Source organism: Octopus bimaculoides, chromosome 19 (assembly GCF_046866305.1).
Source record: "Octopus bimaculoides isolate indiv1 chromosome 19, ASM4686630v1, whole genome shotgun sequence".
NCBI lineage: Eukaryota > Metazoa > Mollusca > Cephalopoda > Octopoda > Octopodidae > Octopus > Octopus bimaculoides.
In genome coordinates, this window is record NC_142946.1 from 12164441 (window position 1) to 12191653 (window position 27213).

Sequence of the window (27213 nt, forward strand, 5' to 3'; positions counted from 1 at the left end):
CAACTGTCAAAGTAGTGAATGAAATGTGATTGGAGGTTCCTTTGTGAAGTAAACATTGAGAAACTTGTGCAAGGTACATAGTGAAGAGACAACAACAACAGCAGATACAACAACAGCAAGAAATGGAACAGTTTTAGAGGAAGAAGTGGGGTGGCAGGTGGGTGGTGTGTGTGTGTGTTGGCAGGGATAAATAAAAATAAAAACTGAAGAAAAAATATATATGAGAAAAAAAAAAAGCATACAATAAGTCTTAATCAAAGGAATAACAACAGTAATACTACAGCAGCCATAACGACGACGACCACCGCCACTACCACCACCACAACCAGCTCTAGCACCACCACCACTAGCCCCACACCATCACCGCTGCCATCATGACTACCACTGCTACCACCACTATCACCACCGCCACCATCACCGCTAGAACTATTACAACCAGCACAAACACCACCACCACCAGTGCTAGCACCACCACCACCACCAGTGTTAGCACCACCACAACCACCACCAGTGCTAGCACCACCACCAGTGCTAGCACCACCACCACCACCACTACCACCACCGCCACCACTACACACACATATCATCACCACCACCATCACCCCCCCACTACCACCAGTGCTAGCACCATCACCACCACTACCACTACCACCACCACCACCATCACCATCACCCCTCCCACCACTACCACCAGTGCTAGCACCATCACCACCACCACCACTACCCACCACCGCCATCACCATCACTACCTCTAAAACCACCATTTCCATCTCCACTATCACTACCCATACTACGAGTCCATCGTCGTCGTCATCGTCATCATTACAAAACCACCAGAAACTCACACAACAACAGCAGTAGTATATACACTGTCACCACCATCAGCAACAGTGCTGCTGCAAATCCTCATCCTCCTCCTCATCACCACCACCACCACCACCACTTACATTTCAAGGAATCCCCATCCCACACCACCACCACCATCGTCAGCAACAATAACAACAGTCGTAATGCCATCATTAATACAAAAACAACCATCATCATCCTCATCATCATCACAAACAACAACAATGGTAATACCATATGTACCATCACATCCACCACCGTGACAATCATCAACATCTCAAATAATAACAATATATGGACACCTATCATAAATATATTATATATACATATATATATATATATATATATATATATATATATATATATATATATATATATATATATATTTCTATGTGTGTATATATATATATATATATATTTCTCTTCCTCTCTTTCTCCCCCCCATACCCACCTTCCACTCTTTCTCTCCCCCCATACCCACCTTCCCCCTCTCTCAATCCACCTTCCCTCTCTCCTCTCTTCCTCTCCCCTCCCATACCCATCTTCCCCCTCTCTTACATCCACCTTCCCCTCCTCGCTCCTTGTCAACACCCCCTCATAAGCTCATCCCACCACACCCCAACACACTCCTACTCTACCTTTCCACTCCACCCCATCCAATTCCTTACACCCACCACCCACATACCCCACTCTACCCACAGACCCCTACCTCTACCCCACCCTCCACCCATGCCTTCCCCACCTCCCAACACCCTCACATCACACCACACCAATACCCTGGCATCACACCAAGCACACACTACAACTGACCAACTACTTTCTCCCTTTCTCCCTTCCCCATTTTCACACTACATACTTCAAGATCACCAGCATTCTACCTCCCACACACAGCCCCTTGTTCCCGATCACCGTTTGTTATCTCCCCCTTTCTTAGCTCTCCTGAAATAAGAATTTCTAACTTCCGGTCAGCCATTGTTATGATTGACCGTTGACTGAACACTATTCAATTTTTTTTCTCCGTGTTTTTCTCCTTGTCTCGGTATTCTTTCTGTTGAAGAGCGTAGCTCGAAACGTCAAAGACTTTCCGTATTCCCGAGCGTCATACTAATATATACTTTTGTTATTTACACCACCTGTCCTCGTCTGTTGTTATTATTTGTATATTCTCCCATATATATATATATATATATATATATATATATATATATATATATATATATATATATATATATATATATATATATATATATATATATATATATATATATATATATATACACACACATATATATATATATATATATATATATATATGTATATATACATTATCATCATCATCATCCAACAGCTGTTTTCCATGCTGGCATGGGTTGGATGGTTTGATAGGAAGACCTGGTCAGCTGGAATCGTTAACGGTTTGCAACCGTTTACTAAACATGTAGGAATTGAACACTCATTTTGTATATCTTAAACTCCCTCTGAAAAGATTCGACTTGCAAATAATTTTTTCATCTTATCAATTAATTTTCTGAAGGTCGTGAATTGAAACAGCTGTAAGAGGTGTTTCTCAATTTTTTAATTAATAAATAATGACTTATTAATTATCTCTCTATTTTCTTATCTTATACTAAATAAATATATATAAACCAAGGGTTATATAGATACCCTGCAGCTGAATATTAACTGGAATGTTCAATATTCTTTGTATAGGTAACTAACCAGTACTTTCACAGGATTTTGCTATCCCTTAATGAGGTTTGTAACCGTTATTTGTACTTTTGTACATATATATATATGGATATGTATATATCAAAACCAGAGATGAAGACCAATGTTTCTCATGACAAGCTTCATAATCGTTGAGGGATTTCCCCTAACACAAAACCAATGCTAGCCTTTTTTATCCAACTATATGTGCTGTGCCAAACACTCATTTACACTGTTTAATTCTAATGTGTGTGTGTGTGTGTATATATATATATATATATATACACACGGTGTGATGGGTAAATTGTTGGCATTTTATACACACACATATGTATGTATGTATATATATATATATATATATATATATATATATATATATATATATACACACATGTTAATATTGGACAATTAGAATGAGTGTTCAACGCAGTACGTATAGGTGGCTAAAAAGCTATGTATATATATATATATATACACACACACACACACACACATATGCATATGTGTATTTGGGGTCCCCACCACCACCACCACCACCACCACTACTTGAAGCTTGACAACAAATGTTGGTTTGTTCCTGTCTTCTTAACTTACCAGTTTGGCCAGAAATGACCAATGGAAAAAATACCAGAGGATCAAATAAGTACTATGATCCAACTGATTGATCTAACCCTTCAAGGCAGGGCCCCAGGGTGGCTGCAAACCAATAACTGAATCAAATACATGAAGAAAAGAATACAGACTCCACCATATACACATAGATACATACATGCACGCACAGACATGCTCACACACACACACACACACACATATACACGTCATGTATTGTATAATACAGGAATCTCCACTGGTTTCTACATTGTGTAATACAATTTATTTGTTTGAGAGTGAACTAGCAGCTCATTAAATTAGCATTTAAGAAACATCAATGTCATTTTAATGACCATGTACCATGCTGGCATGGATTGGATGACCTGAAAAGATGCAGGTGGTGCAACAATTACATTGTCCTGCAGTGTCTACTCTGGTATGATTTCTGCAGCTCGATGCATTTCCTAAAGGGACAACTAACTGCTTTACAGTGGGTACTGGGTGCGATTTTCATGGTACCAGCATTAGTAGGGTTGCTATGCAGCTTAACAAACTACAATCCATGGAGGGGATAGTTATAGACTAGATGCAGAGTAAAAGCACGTGAGAAAGGGCCAGAGAAGAATAGGTCCCTTGATGCAGAAAAGCTATATGACATCTCATATTTCAGAAGAGAAGGGGTGGGGGTGATTGGGTGGAGCTAGAAGGTGACAAAAATAGTGGTGATAAGGTGTGAGGATGGATTCTCAATATATGAGGTGAGTAGAAATATAAGGGACAGAGGAACCAAAAGTATGGGTCAAGATGAGGTTGCAAGAGAGGATGGCAGATGAGCAGGGCCGGCTCAAGGTACCAGCAACTTGGGTAGTCATCCAGGGTGCCATGTGTTAGGGCGTGACAAAGACAAGGAAAATTCCACAACTGTCAGCTTGTACACACCGAAGTTCAGCTTGTCTGGGATGCGAGCAACCCTAGGGTCGGCCCTGCAGATGAGTGAGGAGAAGGTATCTTTAATGTAATTCGAAGGTGGGATCAGTGTGACTGGTCACATCATTTCTGTTGGTTCAGTTTCACCTGGAAGGCTTGATTCCACTCAAAGCAATGGCAAATAACACCAGCCCAAGGATGTCTCTCAACAGAATTGAACCCGAGATCTCATCATTGTTAAGTGAACGTCTTATCCATTCGTCCACATAAGCCCACACCCACATCCAAATCCATATATGAATTACACACACATACATGCACACACACACAGGCACACACGCACACACACACACACACACACACAATCACGTGTATGTTATGCTTACCTTGCTGAATATGATGACAGGAATAATAGACGTTTGCAAGAATTTCAGCAATGCAAATGGCACCATTGACGAGAGCAAAATACTCATTGTAGTGCAGTACGTCCCTAGGTATAGCAACATGTGTAAGCTCTTCTGCTGGTAGTGCAACACCAGCATTCCAATAACAACCGTCTGCACTGCCAAGAAGATTGCTTCTCCATAAGAACTGCAAAGACAGAAAATATAACAACAGATATAAGAAAAAAAACCCAAAGAAAAACGATTATTATTATTTTATCTTTATGACAGGTTTTGTTGGAGCTCTTGGAGTCTTGCATGCATAGTGGGATTATTACCTACAACCTACAGTACCACGCTATTCGTTCTTTTCAGCTATCTAATATTTTCCTGATGATTCTGGCCGTGCCAAGGAGGCAAACCTTTTGTTACAGTTCTACTGGTCACTCTATTCCAATTTCCTTTATATTCCTCTTGATGCCTTCTGATACTGTCCCCAAGGACCCAACAATAATTGGCACTATCTTCACCCTCTTCATTTTCCATAACCGTGCTATTTCGTACTTAAGAGGGTTGTATTTCTCATTTCCCCAGCGTTAAACTAATACATCTGTTTGTTGTTCACACACCTGTCTTCGTCTTTTGTTTTTTTGTAAATTTTCACTATACATATATATGTATGTACGTGTGTGTATCCGTTGTGTTTGTTCCCCTATCACCACTCGACATCCGGAATTGGTGTGTTTACATCCCTCTAGCCTACCAGTTCAGCAAAAGCGAAAGACAGAATAAATACTAGGTTTACAAAGAATAAATCCTGGGGTCGATTTCTTCGACTAAAACCCTTTAAGGCGCCGCTCCAGCATGGCCACAGGTAAACGACTGAAACAAGTAACAGAATAAAAGAATATATACACATCCATATTCTGGTATTACTAATACATACACTCACATTGTAACCACTTTGACTCTTCCATGCCTATATTTTTAATCAAGGAGTAATAAACCGCCTTTTTTTTCCAAAATAATTCAAAAATAATCAGAAATTTGGGAAAAGTTTAGTAAAGGAGATGACCTTTCCAATATTAAATAACCAATATTAAATATAAACACAGGAAAAATTAGTGATTCAGTAATATAAAGAGCCAAGCCGGTTTTTGAACAGTCAGATATGAATAGGGTTAAATAAAAAAAAAAAAAAAAAAACCAAAAGCGGTTATCATCAAAGGAAATTTCTTATGAAAAACATAAACATTGAAATAAACGATTGGTCTACATAAACAATTTGCAGCAAGTTCCAGAACTGACATTTTGGTAATATTTATTTTATTTTGTGTTATTTTTATTTCGTTCTGTTACCTTTTCGCTTCATAAAAATATTACTTTCCCCAGCTGTTGAGAATAAAACAGTCAAGAGTTGTTCCCCTTACATCTGTAACCTTAAAATACTGCATTTACTCTTTTACTTGTTTCAGTCATTTGACTGCGGCCATGCTGGAGCACCGCCTTTAGTCGAGCAAATCGACCCCGGGACTTATTCTATCAGTCAATTTTTGCCGAACCGCTAAGTTACGGAGGACGTAAACACACCAGCATCGGTTGTCAAGCGATGGTGGGGGGACAAACACAGACACACAAACACACACACACACACACACACACACATATATATATATATATATATATATATATATATATATATATATATATATATATATATATATATATACATATATACGATGGGTTTCTTTCAGTTTCCGTCTACCAAATCCACTCACAACGCTTTGGTCGGCCTGAGGCTATAGTAGAAGACACTTACGCAAGGTGCCACGCAGTGGGACTGAACCCGGAACCATGTCGTTGGTAAGCAAGCTACTTACCACACAGCCACTCCTGTGCCTATTTGATAGCATTAATAATAAGCGAGCTGGTGGAATTGCTAAGCACATCGGACTAAACGCTTGGTCACATTTCGTCTGTTTCTACGTTCTGAGTTCAAATTCAACCGGGGTTGACTTTGCCACTCATCTTTCTGAGGGCGATGAAATAAGTACCAGTCAAGTACTGGGGTCCATGTAATCGATCATTCCCCAACCCCACGAACTAACTGGCCTTGTATCAAAATATGAAATTATTATTATTATTATTATTATTATTATTATTATTATTATTATTATTACTACTAACTCGGCATTTCGCCCGTTTTTACGCTCTGAGTTCAAATCCCACCAAGGTCGACTTTGCTTTTTATCCTTTCTGACTTGATAAAATCAACACCAGTCGCTGAAATCAACTACCCCCTCCTCCTCTAAATTTCAGGCCTTCTGCCTATACCAGAGAGAATTAATATATCCATGCTTCTACACAGGCATATTAACTACACCTCCATTTTGAGCAGCACATATTTAGGAAAAAGTGAATGCCAGGGACAATATTAGCTTAGGGCAGGCATAATTTTGACTACAGGATCCAGAACGATTCTTTGAGGTGTTTTTTTTTTGTTTCTAAAAATGTACGTCATATGCATTTAAATATGGTATTTAAAACTTTTTCGCCTTCACCCAGTTCATTTCATTTAAAGTAGCTGGCTGTCAAGCACTGAGGGCAATGGCTTTGGTTCTGTGCTCTCTAATCAGTTTGTGCTAGTCACGAGGCCAGACATTACTGAAAGTTTCATCCGAATCCATCCAGCGGTTCTTGAGATATCTTGTCCACGAGCAAGCAAACAAACACAACTGAAAAACAATACCTCTGCCTAAGCGAAGGTGGAGGTAATAATGATAATCCTTTCTTCTATAGGCACATGGCCTGACATTTTGGGGGAAGGCTGCATAACTATTTCATTGACCCCAGTGCTCAACAGGTATTTATTTCATCGGCTTCAAAAATGGATAAAAGGTGAAGTCGACCATGGCAGAATTTGAACTCAGAATGTAGAGATGAACAAATTGCCACTAAGCATTTCAGTCCAGTGTGGTAACAACTCTGACAGCTTGCCTTGAAAACAACAGCAGAAGCTGCAACAAGGACAACAGCAATAACAACAACCACAAAAATGCCCTGATGCAACACCAAGCAGTGGCTCTCATGCACATGTCTGGTCTTGGCCACATATTCTGCTCAGTACCACAGATTTGCTAGTCAGCTTCTTGAACTTAACCAACTGAGCATGTCACTTGGTGGCTGACGATATGGGCATCTCTGATCATGAGCAGAAGTAGTGGGGGAACATCGTAGCCACGTATCGAGAGGAATTCTTTGGAGTTTGAATAACTCGTCTCTGGAAACATGGGGGTTTTGTTCATCATCCTGAAACAAACCTTATTCAGTGACCTTCTGAACAAGATGAACTTCTCAACCTGAAGAAACTTCTAAGCGGGACCCACCCGCAAGGTCATGTACTGTTTGTCTCAATATTAGATCACCAGGTCGCGCACATATGGTTGTGCTGCATGTACCTGGTGTACCCTTGTCAGATGGGTACACCAATCTTGATGGGTGTGCTTGGCTTTGTATATTTGTGTCGCACTGTCACTTTGATGGTGTGTGCTGCTCTCTCACACAATAATGATAATAAAACACATGTACGCACATATAAATACACAAAGACACATGCAAACAAATACACACACACACATAGAGGTTTGTGCGTGTGTGTGTCTTTATGACTTCGAAAGCTTTTATAAGAAAAGAGATATGAAATGATATATGACTGGGTACACAAACAATCACTCACGCGAACACACACATACACACGTTCAAGTGAAAACGCAAGTGCAGAAAACTGTAAATTCATATATACATGCACACAGACACACATACAAGGACATACGCAAAAACATACACATGCATAAAACACATATATTTGCACATTTATACATGTGTGCATGTACACACACACACATATATACACATACGTGCATAATTATATAAATACATTTATATCCACAAATAAACAAAGAGGAATAAACGTATATCCACACACATGTGTATATATATATATATATATATATATATATATATATATATATATATATATATACACACACATACATACATAAGGAGATACATACAAACCTGCACCGATAGTGTTATACAAATACATGTGTGTGTGTGTGTGTGTGTGAGAGAGAGAGGGTGTGTGAGAACACGTATGATGCGGGGCTGGAGGTGGAGGTGGAGGTGTCACCAGAGAGTTGACAGGAAATTAAAAGGAATACCAACAGAATCAATGGGTAGCAATGGCTGACGTTAAGGGGAAACAAACACATAAACAAAGAAAACAAAAGAAAACAAACAAAAATTGTGTCTCCCCCTCCCCCGACGCCTCTTCCCCCCCCCTTCTAGCTCTGCTGCTGCCACTGGCACCGACACCACCACCCCGGGAGCATTTCGTCTCACCATGCCACCACCTCCTCGCCAACTCCATATTGCACCCGACCATTACCATGCTTGCTACCCAATTTATTTTAGCGGCACCCACCCTATACTGGAGAGAAGAAGAAGAAGAAGAAGAAGAAGAAGAAGAAGAAGAAGAAGAAGAAGAAAGAGAAGAAAAAGAAGAAAAAGACAACAGAGAAGAAAGAGAAGAAGAAGAAGAATGAAGAAAAAGAAGAAGAAAGAAAAGAAGAAAGAAAAGAAAAAGAAGAAGAAGAAGAAGAAAGAGGAGAAAAAGAAGAAAAAGACGACAACAGAGAAGAAAGAGAAGAAGAAGAAGAAGAATGAAGAAAAAGAAGAAGAAAGAAAAGAAAGAGAACAAGAAGAAGAAGAAGAAGTGGAGGATGAGGAAGAGGAAAATGAAGAAGAAAAGAATAAGTGGAGGAGAAGGAAGAAGTGAAGGAGGAGGAGGGTAAGAAGGAGGGGAGAAGTGGAGGATGAGGAAGAAGTGAAGAAGAGGTGAAGGAGGAGGAGAAGTAGTAGAAGAAGAAGAAGGAGGAGGACAAGAAGAAGAAGAAGAAGAAGAAGAAGAAGAAAGGTATTCCATTGTCAACTGCCATAGCATATGAGCAGTATGTGCGGAAGATTCTGCAGACAGATGTCTTCCGGCACACGCACACACACACACACAACACTCATATACTTACATGCTTATACATACACATATATACACACATCTGTCTTACCTCTGACTAGGTAGACGTATACATGCACATACCTGAGCATAAGGACGTAAACACTTCCCGCACATAACCACACATATACACACACACACATATATATATCACTGCAGAGATGCTCAAAATATCTGGCAGTGTTGGCTATAGCCTAGTCACCCGTATTACGAACCAGGTGATACACGAAGGAGTCATACCCTATGACTGGTGTAGCAGCATCATAGTCAACTGCTACAAAGGTAAAGGGGACGCTTTAGATACAAATAATTACAGAGGCATCAAGCTGTTAGATCAGGTTATGAAAGTTACAGAGAGGGTCATAGCCCAACTAATTAGGGAGCGAATCAATTTAGATGAGATGCAGTTTGGGTTCGTGCCAGGTAAAAGCACTACTGATGCCTTATTTCTAGTGAGACAGTTGCAAGAGAAATACCTAGCCAAGGATAAACCTCTGTACCTGGCTTTCGTTGACATGGAGAAAGCCTTTGACAGGGTCCCCCGATCCCTTATCTGGTGGTCAATGAGGAAACTTGGGATAGAAGAATGGCTAGTGAGAGCTGTGCGAGCCATGTACAGAGATGCGGCCAGTAAGGTGAGGGTTGGAAATGAGTACAGCAATGAATTCCGGGTAGAGGTAGGGGTCCACCAAGGTTCCGTCCTCAGCCCCCTATTATTTACCATAGTCCTCCAGGCAATCACAGAGGAGTTCAAGACAGGTTGCCCCTGGGAGCTCCTCTATGCTGATGACCTTGCCCTAATTGCGGAGTCACTATCAGAACTAGAGGAGAAGTTTCAGGTGTGGAAGCAAGGTCTAGAACTGAAGGGCCTTAGAGTCAACCTAGCTAAAACCAAAATCCTAATAAGTAGGAAGGTAGATAAAACACAAACCCCTTCAGGTAGATGGCCCTGCTCAGTATGTAGAAAAGGAGTAGGTAGTAACTCTATAAGATGTACCCGGTGCAAGCTATGGACACATAAGAGGTGCAGCAACATCAAAGGCAGGTTAACTAGCAAGTTAGTTTTTGTTTGTGGCAGATGTTCAGGTGCAATAAAGACTGCAAACAAACAGGAAACAACTTCTATCTCATTCCAGGGTGAAAAACTAGAGGTAGTCGATAGCTTCCGCTATCTGGGCGACCAAGTTAGTAGTGGGGGTGGGTGCGCTGAAAGTGTAGCTGCTAGAATAAGAATAGCCTGGGCAAAGTTTAGAGAGCTCTTACCCCTGCTGGCGACAAAGGGACTCTCACTCAGAGTAAAAGGCAGACTGTATGACGCATGCGTACGAACAACCATGCTACATGGCAGTGAAACATGGGCTGTAACTGCTGAGGACATACGTAAGCTCGCAAGGAATGAAGCCAGTATGCTCCGTTGGATGTGTAATGTCAATGTGAATACCCGTCAGAGTGTAAGTATCTTGAGAGAAAAGCTGAACATTAGAAGCATCAGTTGTGGCGTGCAAGAGAGACGATTGCGCTGGTATGGACATGTGGTGAGAATGGAGGAGGATAGCTGCGTGAAAAAGTGCCACACCCTAACAGTTGAGGGAACCCGTGGAAGAGGTAGGCCCAGGAAGACCTGGGCTGAGGTGGTGAGGCAAGACCTTCGTACATTGGGCCTCACCGAGGCGATGACTACGGACCGAGACCTTTGGAAATGGGCTGTGCGTGAGAAGACCCGGCAAGCCAAGTAAGATCGTTGCCAGTGCCCCTGGACTGGTTCTTGTGCGGGTGGCACATGAGATGCACCATTTTGAGCGTGGCCGTTGCCAGTACCGCCTGACTGGCTCCTGTAGGATTTTCGAGCGAGATCGTTGCCAGTGCCCCTGGACTGGCTTGTGCGGGTGGCACATAAAAGACACCATTTCGAGCGTGGCCGTTTTCGTGCGGGTGACACGTAAAAGCACCCACTACACTCTCTGAGTGGTTGGCGTTAGGAAGGGCATCCAGCTGTAGAAACTCTGCCAAATCAGACTGGAGCCTGGTGTTGCCATCCGGTTTCACCAGTCCTCAGTCAAATCGTCCAACCCATGCTAGCATGGAAAGCGGACGTTAAACGATGATGATGATGATGATGATATACATACATAGATATATACATTAGTATATGTGTGTGTCTGTACGTGTGTGTGTGTATGTAGAAACAAGCTGATGAGAACAACATCAACAACAACAAAAAAAAACAGTCAACAGTGAGTCTGCAGAGAGGACAATAATGAGATAAAACACCAAGAAAAAAAAAAACAGAAGCAAAATACAACAAATACACAAACAAAATATGTAACCCCCCCCCCCAAAAAAAAACCAACACAAAAGAAAACGAATGACTTTCCTCTACTACCACCACCACCACTACTAACTACTACTACTACTACATTAGTGTTGTCATCCATGGGGCATGTAATGGGATGAACCAATAAGAACACCTTGAAAGACAACTGTGTCATCATCGTTTTCATCATCATTATCAACATCATCACAATTGTCATCATCATCATCATCATGACAACAAGCATCACTACCATCACCACCACCACCACTTGACTTCTTCTTCTTCCACCTCCTCCTCCTCCTCATTTCACTGATTGCGTCATCCACACTAATTCAGTGTCATTGTCTTTTGTCTTCACCCTTATCAATGCTGTCATTTTCACCATTATCAACTCTGCTATCATCATCACCATCACCATCACCATCATCATCATCATCATCACCACCACCACATACACATATCATCACCATCATCATCATCATCACCACCACCACCACCACCTACACACACATACCACCACCACACATATCATCATCATCATCGTCATAATAATAATAATAATAATAATAATGATAATCATCATCATCATCATCTAACATCCATTTTCCATGCTAGCATGGGTTGGATGGTTTGACACGGAGCTGACCAGCCGGGTAGCCTGTCCCAAACTCCAATTGTCTGTTGTGGGCATGGTTTCCATGGCTGCATGCCCATCCTAACACCAACCACTTTACAGAGCGTGCTGGATGCGCTTCGTACGTGCCACTGGCACAGGTGACTTTGCATGGCACTGACACTTATGAAGGACAAGCCTGTATTTATGGACGACAGTGATTTTACTCAACTCTGTCTTTAAGGGGTTTTGTTCTCATGAAAGAAATATTCTGGTTTTGGTTAATGGAGAAAAACAGTGTGTTTAGGGGGCATGTGGCTCAGAAGTTAGAGTATTTGGCCCATGATCATAAGGTGGTGAGAGTTTGTTTCCAGTGCCACACTGTGTCCTTGCGCAAGGCACTTTTTATTTCATGTTACTTCAGTCTACTCAGCTAGCAAAAATGAGTTGCACTGGCATTTCGAAGGGCTAGCCATGTCACATTCTGTATTACGATGAACCTCCCTGAGAACTACGTTAAGAGAATATGACCAAAGACTGCGTGTACTCCATCCCATGCAGATGTGGTAGGTTATGCAAAGGCGAAACATGCTGCCCCCTTCAAAATAAGGGTAGACGAACATCACAAAGCTGTGACACTAGGAGATATTGATAAATCTGGTATAGCTAATAATGTTTGGAAAAATGGAGACCACCTCCCCCTGTGGGATGAAGTTAAAATAATAGACAGAGAACACCACTGGAAAATACGAAAACTAAAAGAAGCAGCCAATATGCTAGGACACAACAACCTCCTAAGCAGACCGAGTGCAGCTATGAGCAGCATATGGAAACTGGTATTAAGGAAGGATAGACACATACACACACACACAGACACACACACATGCAGAGGCACACACTCAAATACATATACACCCATGCAATCTGGATATCACACATACACACATCTACACACACACACACACACATATACATACATTGACTCACTCTCAAACATAAGGACTCACATATATGTTGCATTCACATACACACACCGACACCCAAGCATACACAATAAGTTTGTACATCTGTTTGAATGTGTGTGTGTATGTGCATAGAGAAAGGCACCACATATGCATGTCTGTATGTTCGAGAGCAAGTCTATATAAGCATGTGTGTGTGTGTGTGTGTGAGTGATATACAAATGTGTGTATATGTGTGAATGAGTCAGTGTTCATGAATGCTTCATATATATATATCTGTGTGTGTGTGTGCGTTTGTGTGTGCATATACATATATGTGTGTGTGTGTGTGTGTGTATATATATATATATATATATATAAACACACATACACACAAATATACTTGTATGTGTGTGTGTGCATGTGTGTTTTGTGTGTGTGTGCATGTGTGTTTTGTGTGTGTGTGCATGTGTGTTTTGTGTGTGTATGTGTGTGTGTTTAGTTTTCATGGGAGTGGGTGGTTTTAGGTAAATGGTTAGGAGGTGGGTGGGGGCTTACTATAAGATTTGATTAAATGTTCACATGAATAGCAAGGAGTAATGGGGAGGGGGTAGGGACGACAGGGGTGTGGGGTGAAGGTTAGCAGGAGAGGGACAAATTAGTGTTGAGAGGGGGGGTAAGAGAGCAGGCGTGCGGGGAGGGGGAGGGTGTGGCGGGGCGAGTAGACAGTATTGATGTGGCTTTCAGGTGTTGGGTGGGTGGAGCATTTCAGATACTAGCATGATTGGTACTAGTGACGGTGGTGGTGGTGATGGTGGTAGAGATGGTTGTAGATGTATTGGTAGTAGTAGTTGTGGTGGTGGTGGTGGTGGTTATAGTTGGGGGGGGGGCAGATGGTACTGATGAGGTGAGGATGTGTGGGGGGTGGGGCAGGACAGAGGAGAAAGGGATGGGGTTGTATAATAGTGGTGACAAAGATTGTGATGATGGTAGTGGTTCCATTGGTAGTATTGATGGTGGCGGTGGTGATGTTGATGGAGGTGGATGTTGGTGGTGGTGGTGGTGGTGGATGTTGTTGGGGTAGGGTATATTGATGAGATGGAGATGGAAAACATACAGAGTGATTAGTTTTCATAGTAGTAGTAGTAGTGGAGTGGTGGTGGTGGTGGTTATAAACATCATCATTGTCATCCTCCTCATCATCATCATCATCACCAACATCGTCATCATCACCATCATCATCAACATCACCATCATTTAATGTCTGCCGGCACCAGACTCCTGTGACTGTTTTGGCACAGTTTTCACAGTTGGACGCCCCTACCTAACACGGTGGTCATTATTCTATCGGTCTCTTTTCCTAAACTGCTAAGCGACGGGGACGTAAACAAACCAACGGTGGTTATGAAGGTGGAAAAAAAACAAACACACACACACACACACACACATGCGCACTTACACACACCCACACGTACATACATAGATATATTCACAACTCACAGGCGACCCCCAGTTTCTGTCAGTCAAATCCACTCACAAGGCTTTAATCAACCAAGGACTGTTGCAGAAGACACTTGCCCAACGTGCCACATAATGGCACATGTATAGGGTTTAATGTATCAACAAGAAAATACTGTAAGAATCCTACATGAGAGGTTTTCTTTCTTTTATTCTTTTACATGTTTCAGACATTTGACTATGGTCCTGCTGGAGCACTGCCCCCAAGACTTATTCTGTGTAAGCCTAGTACTCATTTTATCGGTTACTTTTGCCGTACTGCTAAGTTACGGGGACATAGACACACCAACATCAGTTGTCAAGTGATGGTGTGGGGACAAACACAGATACAAAAAAAAAAACACAGAAATACAGTTTCCGTCTACCAAAATCCACTTACGAGGAATTCGATGGCCTGAGGCTATAGTTGAAGACACTTGCCCAAGGTGTCATGCAGTGGGACTGAACCCAGAGCCATGTGGTTGGGAAGCAAGCTACTTACCACACAGCCATGTCTGCGCCTATATGTGTGTGGATACTGGATGGAAATGTTCTGAATCTAACTCCAGCTTACCTGAATGGGAATTTTGAAGCATATCCGTAGCAGACAGAAGCACTCATGGCTCCTAGCTCCAGGGTGACACTAAATAAATTAATTCCTGTACCACTCTTGGACTTGATAATCTTGAAGATCTGAGGTAGTTTCACTGAAAGAAAGCAAAATGAAACAGAATATCAAATAGAGGGATTCATAATTTTTCTATTTCAGGACAGTCATAAGTAACAGTTGCGCACTGGGGTTGATTTAATCGACTGAGCCCCCTTCCCTGAAAATTTCAGGCATTGCGCCTAGAGTAGAAAGGAATATATACTTGGTAAATATTGTGATGACTCTGGAAGTTTGACAAAAAAAAAAAAAAATGTTGAGATAAGGAGGATTTGAACTTGGGTTGAGAGGGGGACAAAAGTCAATACTGCAATGCACTGACCTCAATGCTTAACCAGTACTAATTTCATCAATCCCCAAACGGATGAAAGGCAAAGTCAACCTTGGCAGAATTTGAACTCAGAATATATAGACTGGCGAAATGCTACAATCTTACCAGCTTGGTGCCTAATCACAGCAATAAGAATGATTTCTAGAGTAAAGAGAAGACCACAACATCTGGAAGAAAGAAATGGGTATAGCACTTGGCCCAGGTTTCTGGTTTGAGAATAACTACCTTCCACTAAAAAAAGATAAATAAATACATATAGGGTTGAAGGTACTCCTCTTCACACCTTTATCAATCAGTAATAAAGGTACACGAAACATAATTATCCTATGTGAAAACCTAAGACTATATAATCCTATACAATTATTATTTTTAAGACTGTGGTGTGTATTGACGGAGATCTTGCTGTTGTTTCTAGCAAAGTCAAACAACACCACAGAGGCCCGCAACGTTATCTCAGTGTAGCTAGGCATTTAGGTCAGCTGAAGTAATATAAGCTATCAATTTGTGTATCAGAGCATGTGTTAATTAAAAAAGACTGGCTCACAGTTCATGCTCTGTTAGATGTCTTTCTCAGGTGGAGCCACACAAGCAAATGTTAACATTTGTGTAATTATCTATTCATGTGATAATTATAAACCAAGAAAAAAAAAAGCAAAAATGAGAGGGGGTAGGGAACAGTGAGAGAGATCATCGTTGCCATAAAAGTCTTAAGTGAAATACTAATCTTTCCTTCCCCACCATAAAACCATGAATGCACCCCCTGGTGACTTCTCTGATAAGCATATACAGTTTTCCATGGAGTCTTCAAGGGAGTACACCTGTTGTTTCCCCACTTGCTTTCTTAGCCATTTTTTAAAAATATATTTTTATTTTATACAAGATATCACCTTGTCGCATACCAACCACATGGTCTCGGGTTCAGCTATAGCCTCGGGTCGACCAAAGCCTTGTGAGTGGATTTGGTAGACGTTAACAAAAACAAACCTGTCATATATATGTGTGTGTGTGTGTGTGTGTGTGTGTGTGTATATGTTTGTGTGTCTGTGGTTGTCCCCCCAAAATCGCTTGACAACCGATTCTGGTGTGTTTAGGTCCCCGTAACTTAGCAGTTCGGCAAAAGAGGCCGATAGAATAAGTACTAGGCTTACAAAGAATAAGTCCTGGGGCCGATTTGCTCAACTAAAGGCGGTGCTCCAGCATGGCCACAGTCAAATAACTGAAACAAGTAAAAGAGTAAAAGAGTAAAGAGTATAAATTTCTGTTAAGCCACTGTCTTTGGAACCATGCATTACGGCTCTAAAATAATAACAGCACAGAGTAGATGGGTCGGCTTCATCATGGAAACAAACAATTTGTTGACATTCCTTATTAATCAGCTCAGTGAAGTTCAGCATTCTGAGATCATCCTTCACCATTTCTCTCCCTGTTCTTCTTCGTCTGCAAGTATCTCTGACTTGCTGTCCCCTCTGGGGTTTTCAGATTATCAACCGACCCACTTCCCTCAAATATTCTTTTCTACTCTAGGCACAAGGCCCGAAATTTTGGAGGGAAGGGGAGGGGGGGCAGTTGATTAGATCAACCCCAGTATGCAGCTGGTATTTAATTTATCAACCCTGGAAGGATGAAAGGCAAAGTCGACCTCGGCGGAATTTGAACTTAGAACGAAAAGACAGACGAAATACAGCTAAGCATTTTGCCCAGCATGCTAACGTTTCTTATTTCTTTGTCGCCCACAAGGAGCTAAACATAGAGGGTACAAACAAGGACAGACAAAGGGATTAAGTCGATTACATCGAGCCCAGTGCGTAACTGGTACTTAATTTATCGACCCCGAATGGATGAAAGGCAAAGTCGACCTTGGCGTGCTAACGTTTCTGCCAGTTTGCCGCCTTCCACTTCCCTCAAATATTGAAACCATTATTATTGTTGTTGTCATTGTTGTCCTTGCTGACGCTGTTGATGCCAACTATTATATTTGGTATTTTATTAAAGGCAGCAAGCTGGCCGAATTATTAGCACACTGGACAAAGCGTTTGGCAGCATTTTGTCCTTCTTTATATCCTGGGTCCAAATTCCACTGAGGTTAACTCTGAAGAATTAAATCCCAGTTGTATACTGGAGTCCATGCAATTCACATGCCCCCTCTCACATGAATTTCAGACCTTGTGCCTGTAATAGAAATTAGTTTATTAAAGCATTTGATTTTAATTTATTTAAACCTTTTCATATTCTTACCCTGTTTTTTTTTTTCTTGCTTATCTGTCCCATGCATGTGTGCGTGAGCACACATGCATGATGTATACATATACATATTCAGGTGTATATATACAGTCTTTATGTTCTGCTAATGATATTGCCGGCTCGCTGCCTTGTGGCGGAAGTAAAATGATGAAAGAATAAGATTGATACTCACCCAACACAGAACCAATGATGATACCAAAGCTGAATATTTTACTGATGGTCAGCTTCACACAGTCAACTGTAATTGAGAGAAAGAGACGAAAATAATTAACACCATTCGAATCATTTTTGGATGGTAAATTGATAGAGGCATTACAACCTTGGATAGAATGCCTTGTGGTATTTTGTCTGGCTCTCTACCCACTGAGATCAAATCCCTCCAGAGTTGCTAAATAAATACTTGTCAGCAAATGAAAAGTTCAAGCTTTCTGCTTCTATATCTTCCACTCCATCTTTCATTCTTTCTCTTTCTTTCTTTCTTTCTTTCTCTATATGTGTTTTTCTCATGCTCTCTCTTTCTCCTTTTCTTTCTTTCTCAATCTGTATTTATCTCATGGCCATGTTCTTGCTCAATTTCTTAGCATCTCTCTCTCTCTCTCTCTCTTACATTATACTTTTCTCATCTCTCTCTCTCTTTCTGTTACTTTACACTTTTCACTTCTCTCTCCCTCTGTCTCTCTTCTGCTTGCTCATAAAATCACCAATGTTACACCATACGAAATATCATGGGAAATGAATCACTGCCTCCCATCCTTCAGAAATGATGAAAGGTTGAGCATAATACCAGCAAATCTGTAACACTAGAGAAACAGATAGGTTGCAAAGAACTGGACATTGACAGATCCAGCAGAGAACAGTCCAGCATATACAGGAAAAAACGTAAAGAAGAAAAGTATATGAAATCATTGCTATTAAAATTGTCATGTCGCTATAGTTACTTGGACGAGGGCCAGAAACACTGGTACCATTTGTTATTTCTAAACATATTTATGATAAAAAGATTGCTTCAAGAAGGATTTGAATGTATAACCGAAAGGAATGAATACTTTATGATTCAACAAAGGCAGTTTTATGTGAACTACAAAACGAAAATGATGACAAAAATGACAAACAGTAAAAACGAGAACACTCAAATAGTCAAGGCAATGATTAACTTTAAAACTGCTCAAAAACCATGGGAAACAACTCTGACACAAGGGAAGCAACTCTTTGATAACTAACGATTTGCGAATTAACGGTAGTCTTCGCAAATAATCACTTTCTTTCTCTTTCTCTCTCTCACATGCACATACGCACCCACTCTCAAACAGATGCATTTAAACTCGTATAATACATCAAAAACCATTAAATTGTATCTTCCTTCGTTGGTACACACATACATATCTTTTTTTCTCTTTGTTTCTCTCCTTATTTCTTTCTGTGTTCCTTTCAGTTGAAGAGCTTAAGCCCGAAACGTTAAAGACTTTCTCTATTCCCGAGCGTTAAACTAATACATCCATTTGTTGTTTAGACCACCTGTCTTCATCTGTTGTTTTTCTCGTAAATTCTCCCATACATGTGTGTATAGATGTATGTGTGTGTGTGCATGTGTGTGTGTGGAGAGAGAGAGAGAGAGAGAGAGAGAGAGAGAGAGAGAGAGAGAGAGAGGGGGCGTTTTCAAAATTAAAAATAATAACAGAATTAATATTGCAAGTTGGGTGGTTGGCTGGTTAGTTGGTTGGTATTAGAATGGACATCCAACTGTAAAAACCATGCCAAAACAGATATAGAGGCCAGGTGCAGGCTCCTGCCAGGTCAGGTCCTATGAAACCGTCCAACCCATGCCAGCATGGAAGGCACAAATTAAACGATGAATACAGAGATAATGCAACAGGGATGAAGATTCATCTATAGAATAATCATTACTTAACTCAAGTAAAGCCTTGTGAGTGGATTTGGTAGATAGAAACTGAAAAAAGACCATCGTATATATATATATATATATATATATATATATAATATAATGTAAGGATAAAATCTTCATAAGAATTTATCAAGTAGTCAGCGTGAAAAACCTCATAAGGAAAAAAAAAACCATAATTTTTTTTTCCATAAATATATATAATTTAATTTATATAAGGACATTACTATCCAATAATGCCTAGTTTTGACTTATGAAATCCCTCTAAGCGTGAAGCATTATTGTATAGTAATGCCCTTGTATAAATTAAATTATATATATATATATATATATATATATATATATATATATTCCCCAGATCTCCATCCATTTGAATATTACATGTGAAGCATTGTTGAGAGAGAGGTCAATGAACACACCCATAACACCAAAGATTATATGAAAGTTGCCATGTTTGGAGAAGTGTCCAAAATGAACCAGGACCACTTGATTCGAGCATGTAGATGATTTCGATCTCATATAGAAGCAGTTGTTGAAGCTGAAGGTGGCTTTATTGAATAACATTATAGAAAAGAAGTTTTATTTTTATCCTTCTAGCCTTTTTTGATAAATAAATTTATCATCTGTTATTATATATCTGTTTTCTTTTATAAACATAAATCTGTCCTCAAATATCTTATGCACCCTGTACATATACAGACGCTCACAGTAGCACACAGTGTCTTTCAGTCGGAGTGACCAATACATTATCCCATGCCTGAAATACACACCATTCTATAATATCACATGGAATGACAAGGGAATCATCAGGGTGAAAAGATGATACCGAAGAGTGTCAGGAAGTGGTAAAGGCAAAGAGACACCAGGAAACAGCTGGGATGACCGCAGCTCAACTCCAAGTTAAGAGAATCTTGGAAATAAGAAGGAGAGAACGAGAGACTGAAAAGAATAGGAATGTATGTCTCTGGGATGTGAGACAAAGATCAAATAGCAGAAACTTAGATCGCAATGGAACAAGAATGATCGCACAAGAAATGCATGAGAATCTAATCACAGCAAAGATCAATATTGGTACCTTAACAAATGAAATTCTCATGGTTCCTAGAATTGATACTCAATACATTACAGAATGAAGTTGTACCTGTTCAGTAGACCCAGTTCCTGATAAAGTCAGGTTTTGCAATGACTACACATAAACCCCCAAAAGAGACAACGCAGAATGTCTTTAACCCTTTAGATACCAATCCACCTCTGGCTCTGTAGTACAAATGTCTTGTTTTCAAAAACCTAAGTCACAATTTATGTTCGTAACACTAGCTTAACGATAACTAACTTCATTATTATTTACTAACTTCTTAGTTACATTTAAAATTAATTAAAAGAAAGACAGAGCATCTCCACAGAAATATGGTAACAAAAGGGTTAATTTATCTTGAGAAACCAGTATTCCAGCATGGCCAGCCATATGTGGCTTTAGTATGAGGAACCAGAAACGGTGTCATCAAAAGCTTTCTCCTTTAAACAGCCAAGAGGTAAAGTTATCTTTCTGCTTTAATGCAGAAAGCTTTAGCAACACTTTCTGATAATGCATTCAGATTCACAGTTTTCTTCGTGCATTTAACGGGTTACTGTTTCTTGGATGGTTCCAATCAAAAGACATCCAGGAGTTAGAGTGAATGGATACAATGCACAAGTACCACGATTCTCATTCCACATACGGACAAACAATTCAGAGCTTTATTCACCAGAGGCAATTCCAGGTGGCAGGTCATGTATAAAGGAGTACAGAAACAATGGTGTGTCATTTAGAACATGACTGAAACTAGTGGTAGTAGTAGTAGTGGTGGTGGTGGTGGTGGTAGTAGTAGTAGTAGTGGTGGTAGTAGTAGCAGCAGTAGCAGCAGCAGTAGTATTAGTAGTATTAGTAGTAGTAGTAGTAGTAGTAGTAGTAGTAGTAGTGGTAGTAGCAGCAGTAGTAGTAGTAGTAGTAGTAGTAGTAGTAGTAGCAGCAGTAATAGTAGTAGTAGTAGTAGCAGCAAGTTGTAGTAGTAGTAGTAGTAGTATTAGTGGTAATAGTAGTAGTAGGATTATTATTATTATTATTATTATTATTAGTAGTAGTAGTAGTAGTAGTGATGGTGGTGGTATGAAAGTTGTAGTAATCATCATTATAGCAGCTGTAGTAGTGGTTGTGGTGGTGACAGTGGTAGTAGTAGTGGTGATTGTGGTGGTAATAGTAGTAAAAAGACCAGAAGAAGCAACAGCAATGGCAACATTTGACCAAAATATGACATCATAAGGGTACAGGAAATGAGAGATTTTCTATGAGCTCATAAATTCTGCAAGAAATAGCAGCAAATTCTGCCTCAGGTTCAATTCTCAATTTATTAAAGAAAATAACTCATGGGGTCAATGGAATAATATAGTGCAGAAAACACCTACCCTGAAAAAGAAAAAAACAAAAAACAAAGGAGAGATGGTCAAGGCTGGAGTGCCTTTATAATAGATCCATTTCATCAAAGGAGACTTGCAGGATAAACAACAAGAAAACAATGGGCAAAGTCTCGTTGCGATCATTCAACTAACAAGAAACGGTAGCAAAACTCCCTCCAATTGCATCATCTTAACATCATAAAAAAAAACAAACCAAAAAAAAAAAAGAATGGCCGTATTAGATAATGTAGTCCAAGATACTCAACGCCTTTCCCTGCCCCTGAGAGGGGTCCTGAGATAAGGTCGTGACTTCTGATCAAAACAATCTTCTGAGATTAGAAGTAGCTTGATGCTAAAACAACAACAACACTCCCTAAGTATATTCCTTAATAACTCTGCCTACTTACCATCGTCAAGTGAGCATGACATCTTGTTGCTTGTTAATTACCACCCCAGGTAATGAATGAATTAGGAAAGAAACCAAACGAAGATAGCAAAAAAAGTAGGAGTTTCACGCTCCAAGAGCACTGACTGAAGTCTTACATAAGCATGTTGTTGTTTCTTTTATTTCTTGTTTGCTCGGTTTGTTATCTTTTGTTTTTAGGTATATTTTTTTTTTTAATTCGGAGTGGGTGGGTGGGTGGTTGCTTTTGTATTGCTTTGGAAACGAGAAAGGGGAAAAAGACAAAAACAACAGAGAACAAGAAGTAAAAGAAGAAAAAAAGAAAAGAACGAAAAGAAGAAACCCATGTAGGCCTGACCCTTGCTTTCCCACTGCTGCTGATGCCGCCAACGTAAAGCAAAAAGAGCGTAAAAGACTAGGAGGGTATGAGAAAAGCAACACGACAACCTGTTCATGAGGCTCCACTGATTTACATTTGAACAAGTGTTGGGTGGAGGGCTTTCAGGCTGTCATTGTCTATCTCTCTGCGAGCAAGTTTCTCTGCTCCAACTGTCAATTGTCATGTGTGTGTGTGAGTGTGTGCGTTTGTGAGTGTGTGTGAGAGAGGGAGAAAAAGAGAAATAAAGAGAGCGAAAGAGAAAGAGAAATAAAGAGAGAGAGAGAGAGAGAGAGAGAGAGAGAGACTTTTTACTGAAACCACATGGCTCTTTCTCTCTCTCTCTCTCTCTCTCTCTCGACAGAATGGAGTAAAGAAGAACGCTGAGTTTCACAGCTCAACAAGAGTGACTACATCATCATCACAATCACCATCACCATTATCCACATTGTCGTCGCCATCGCTATTATCATTTTCAAGACCGCTTAGCCATGCTTGCATGGAGCTGGTGAAATTCATAGGGACAGATTTTCCATGCCCTTTGGATGCCCTTCCTGTTGCAAACCTGCATTTGTTGGCTCGTCGTGTTTTCGTTGAAGAGTGAATATGAAGGACACAAGTTATATGATAGTGACAGTCTTTTTTAAAACTGTCATGCAATGTCAAGACAAGGGAAAACCTTCAACTATACACTGACCTGCCCTAGATGCAACTGGAACTGATCCAAGGGAGATAACTCCACCTCACCCATATATATTGCCAGCAGACTTCTGTTCTAGAATCTTTTTGTACACAAAATTAACTCAGCCTGACATATGCCTTCCTTCAGTTGTAGAGAGGTTTTGTATCTCCGGCCAACGAGTCTGAGAAGTTGCCTATACAGCTAAATGCTTTATAGCCTATACAGCTAAATGCTTTATAGCCTATACAGCTAAATGCTTTATAGGCTAAATGCTTTATACCAATGATCACCCTCAGACTGGCCATAACAAACGCCCTTATAACTATACATACAGGGTGGCCCAAAAGTAGGTTTACAGTTATTCAACTATCTCTTTTGCATTCATATATTAACACTTTAGATCTTAATTATAAAAAAATAGGAAACCATTATTCTATGCTATTTTAGTTAATTTTGTCAATCTCGCTTTTCAGTTAATAAGCTAGAAATTTAAATATAATAAAATGTTTTAAAATAAATTTAAAGTGCCTACGTGATAACTTTAAACCTACTTTTGGGCCATCCTGTATATATATACATATATATACATATATACAAAGAGAGAGAGAGAGAGAGAGAGAGAGAGAGAGAGAGAGAGAGAGAGAGAGAGAGAGAGAGAGAGAGAGAGGTTATGAGCGGTAATAATGTCTGTGAGACCCAAAGGTACATATATACTACATACAGTGAGAGAAAAAGTCAATAAAAAATAAAGTTAGCATGGAAAAATGAGGGGGAAGAGAGAGAGGGAGAGAGAGAGAGAGAGAGGCAGAGAGAGAGATAGATAGAGAGAGAGAGAGAGAATGAGTGAGAGAGAGAGACTTTCAATTGGTATATCAACAAAGCTAGGTTTTCTTTGCCTAATTTACAACTCATTACACGTTTTCTTTTCTGATAATATACTCCAACGTGCGATACACAATTCATACGCACACAGACCCAAAGACAAACAGACAAGCACGCACACACACACACAACACACACACAAAGGCTTGCGTAAATTTGTTCCAAATAGTCATCCGGCTCTAAGGGATTGGCGAGTATGTAAATTATTAAGTTAAATAATTACCATCTCTGCTATTGCCCTACTTTGATAAATTATAATTACTGCATTCTTTGTAAGTATTATAGAAAAATCACTAATTGTTTGTTTGTTTGCTTTTTTTAAAATCACCTTTTCAAAACTGTTTTGCAATGAAATACACCATTTTCATGTCGCTATTAATTTTTTAAAATAATCAGGAATTTATTAGATTTAGTACAATAATTAAGTTTTTTTTTTTTTTCACTCTTTTACTTGTTTCAATCATTTGACTGCCGCCATGCTGGAGCACCACCTTTAGTCGAGCAAATCGACCCCAGGACTTATTCTTTGTAAGCGTAGTACTTATTCTCTTTTGCCGAACCGCTAAGTTACGGGGCTGTAAACACACCAGCATTGGTTGTCAAGCGATGTTGGGGGGACAAACACAGACACACAAACACACACGTGTATATATATATATATATATATATATATATATATATATATATATACATATATACAACGAGCTTCTTTCAGTTTCCGTCTACCAAATCCACTCACAAGGCTTTGGTCAGCCCAAGGATATAGTAGAGGACACTTGCCCAAGGTGCCACGCAGTGGGACTGAACCTGGAACCATTGCTGGTGATGGCTGGGATGGATTTTGGTCTTTCTCTACAGCATGTTATTTGAGGACAAATACTACGGTAACTGGCCTGACCCCAGTGTGTATACAGGAAACATTACAAACAGATGGAACAAGGCAGCATGGGAGAATCATTAGCACGTCGGACAAAATGCTTAGTGGCGTTTTCCAGACCCTTTACATTCTGAGTTCAAATTCCGCCAAGTCAGCTTTGCCCTTCATCCTTTCACAGTTGATAAAATTCATTAAAACTGAGCTGAGTGAATTGGAGCAACATGAAATAAAATGTCTTGCTGAAGAACACAACACACAGCCCGGTGCAGGATTCGAACTCACAACCTCACGATCGTAAGCTCGACGCTCTAACCACTGAACCATGTGCCTTCACATATTCATATATATATAATGGGCTTATATATATATGTACATGCAATGTGTATGTGTGCATGTGTGTAAGTGTGTGTGTGCCTTTGTGTTTGTGTTTGTCCCACCACCACTGCTTGATCACCGGTGTTGGTGTGTTTACATCCCTGTAGCTTAGAACTTCAGCAAAAAAGACCAACAGAATAAATAGACGGCTTTAAAAGAATAACACAAGCCCTAGGTTTGACTCTTCTGACTAAAATCTCTCCAAGACAGTACCCCAGTATGGCCACAGTCTGATAAGTGAAACAAGTAAAAGCTATCTACTAGTGGCGCTGAGAAATCAGGACAGAGAAGTAGTAAGGGGTAGCAGGTGGAGACACACAGTTAAAGAAACAATGGCCGAGAAGTAGTTTCCAGTGAATGGATGTCAAAAGGGTTAAACCACAATTTCCGCTCAAATGGCCACATTGATACTTGATGGCATAAAATTGATTTTTACTGTATTATTCATAAGTATAACATTGAATGTTAAATCAGAATTTACGCCTAAATTGGTATTTGATGTCACAAAATTGATTTTTACTGTACGTACACTGAACGTGTATGTACAAAAGTTTAGCCTAACTAAACTCTGGCGTTTGCAAGTCTAAAATATCAATTGTGAAAAGTATTATCATGAATAACGATTTCTAACTTTGGCACAAAGCCAGAAATATGGGAGGAAGAAGAAGGTACAGTTAATTAAATCAACCTCTAATACTTAGACTACTCGTTATTTTATTGATCTCAGAAGAAATGAAAGCCAAAGTTAACCATTTGAACACACAGTTTAAAGGAATCTTAAGTAAAAATTTCAAAGCAATTAATCTGTCATTTGATTCAACCAATTCCCCCTCTCTCTCTCTCTGCACTGTTAATCATAAATATAACTTTTAATTTAACTCTATGAAAGTTTACAATTAAATTAGTGTTTGGTGATATCAAATTAACTTTTTTTTTCTTTTTTCAATAATTACTAATAATTTGGTGCTTGGTATTATTATACAGTATTATATTTTTATAATATTTATAATTTAAAATTTCATAAAATTATATGATTATAAATACTTGCTCTTTTTCCTTCTCTTTTTGTTTTAATTAAATGATTTGTTTCATTGTTATATTTTTTTTTCTTAATTAGAACTAATTTAGTAGTTGGTATTATAAAACTTTATGATTG

General features: G+C 39.8%; 1 protein-coding gene across 1 annotated transcript in view; it reads right to left on the reverse strand.

Annotated features, from left to right (window-relative positions):
- Positions 1–27213, reverse strand: part of LOC106884101 (mannose-P-dolichol utilization defect 1 protein) — a 47096-nt gene that overhangs the window by 9797 nt on the left and 10086 nt on the right. The window contains exons 2-4 of the mRNA XM_014935322.3: positions 18302–18367; positions 15465–15597; positions 4458–4662 (exon numbers count right to left, since the gene is read on the reverse strand). Of these exons, the coding sequence (XP_014790808.2) occupies positions 4458–4662; positions 15465–15597; positions 18302–18367 (404 nt within the window). The remainder of the gene's footprint in view (positions 1–4457; positions 4663–15464; positions 15598–18301; positions 18368–27213) is intronic.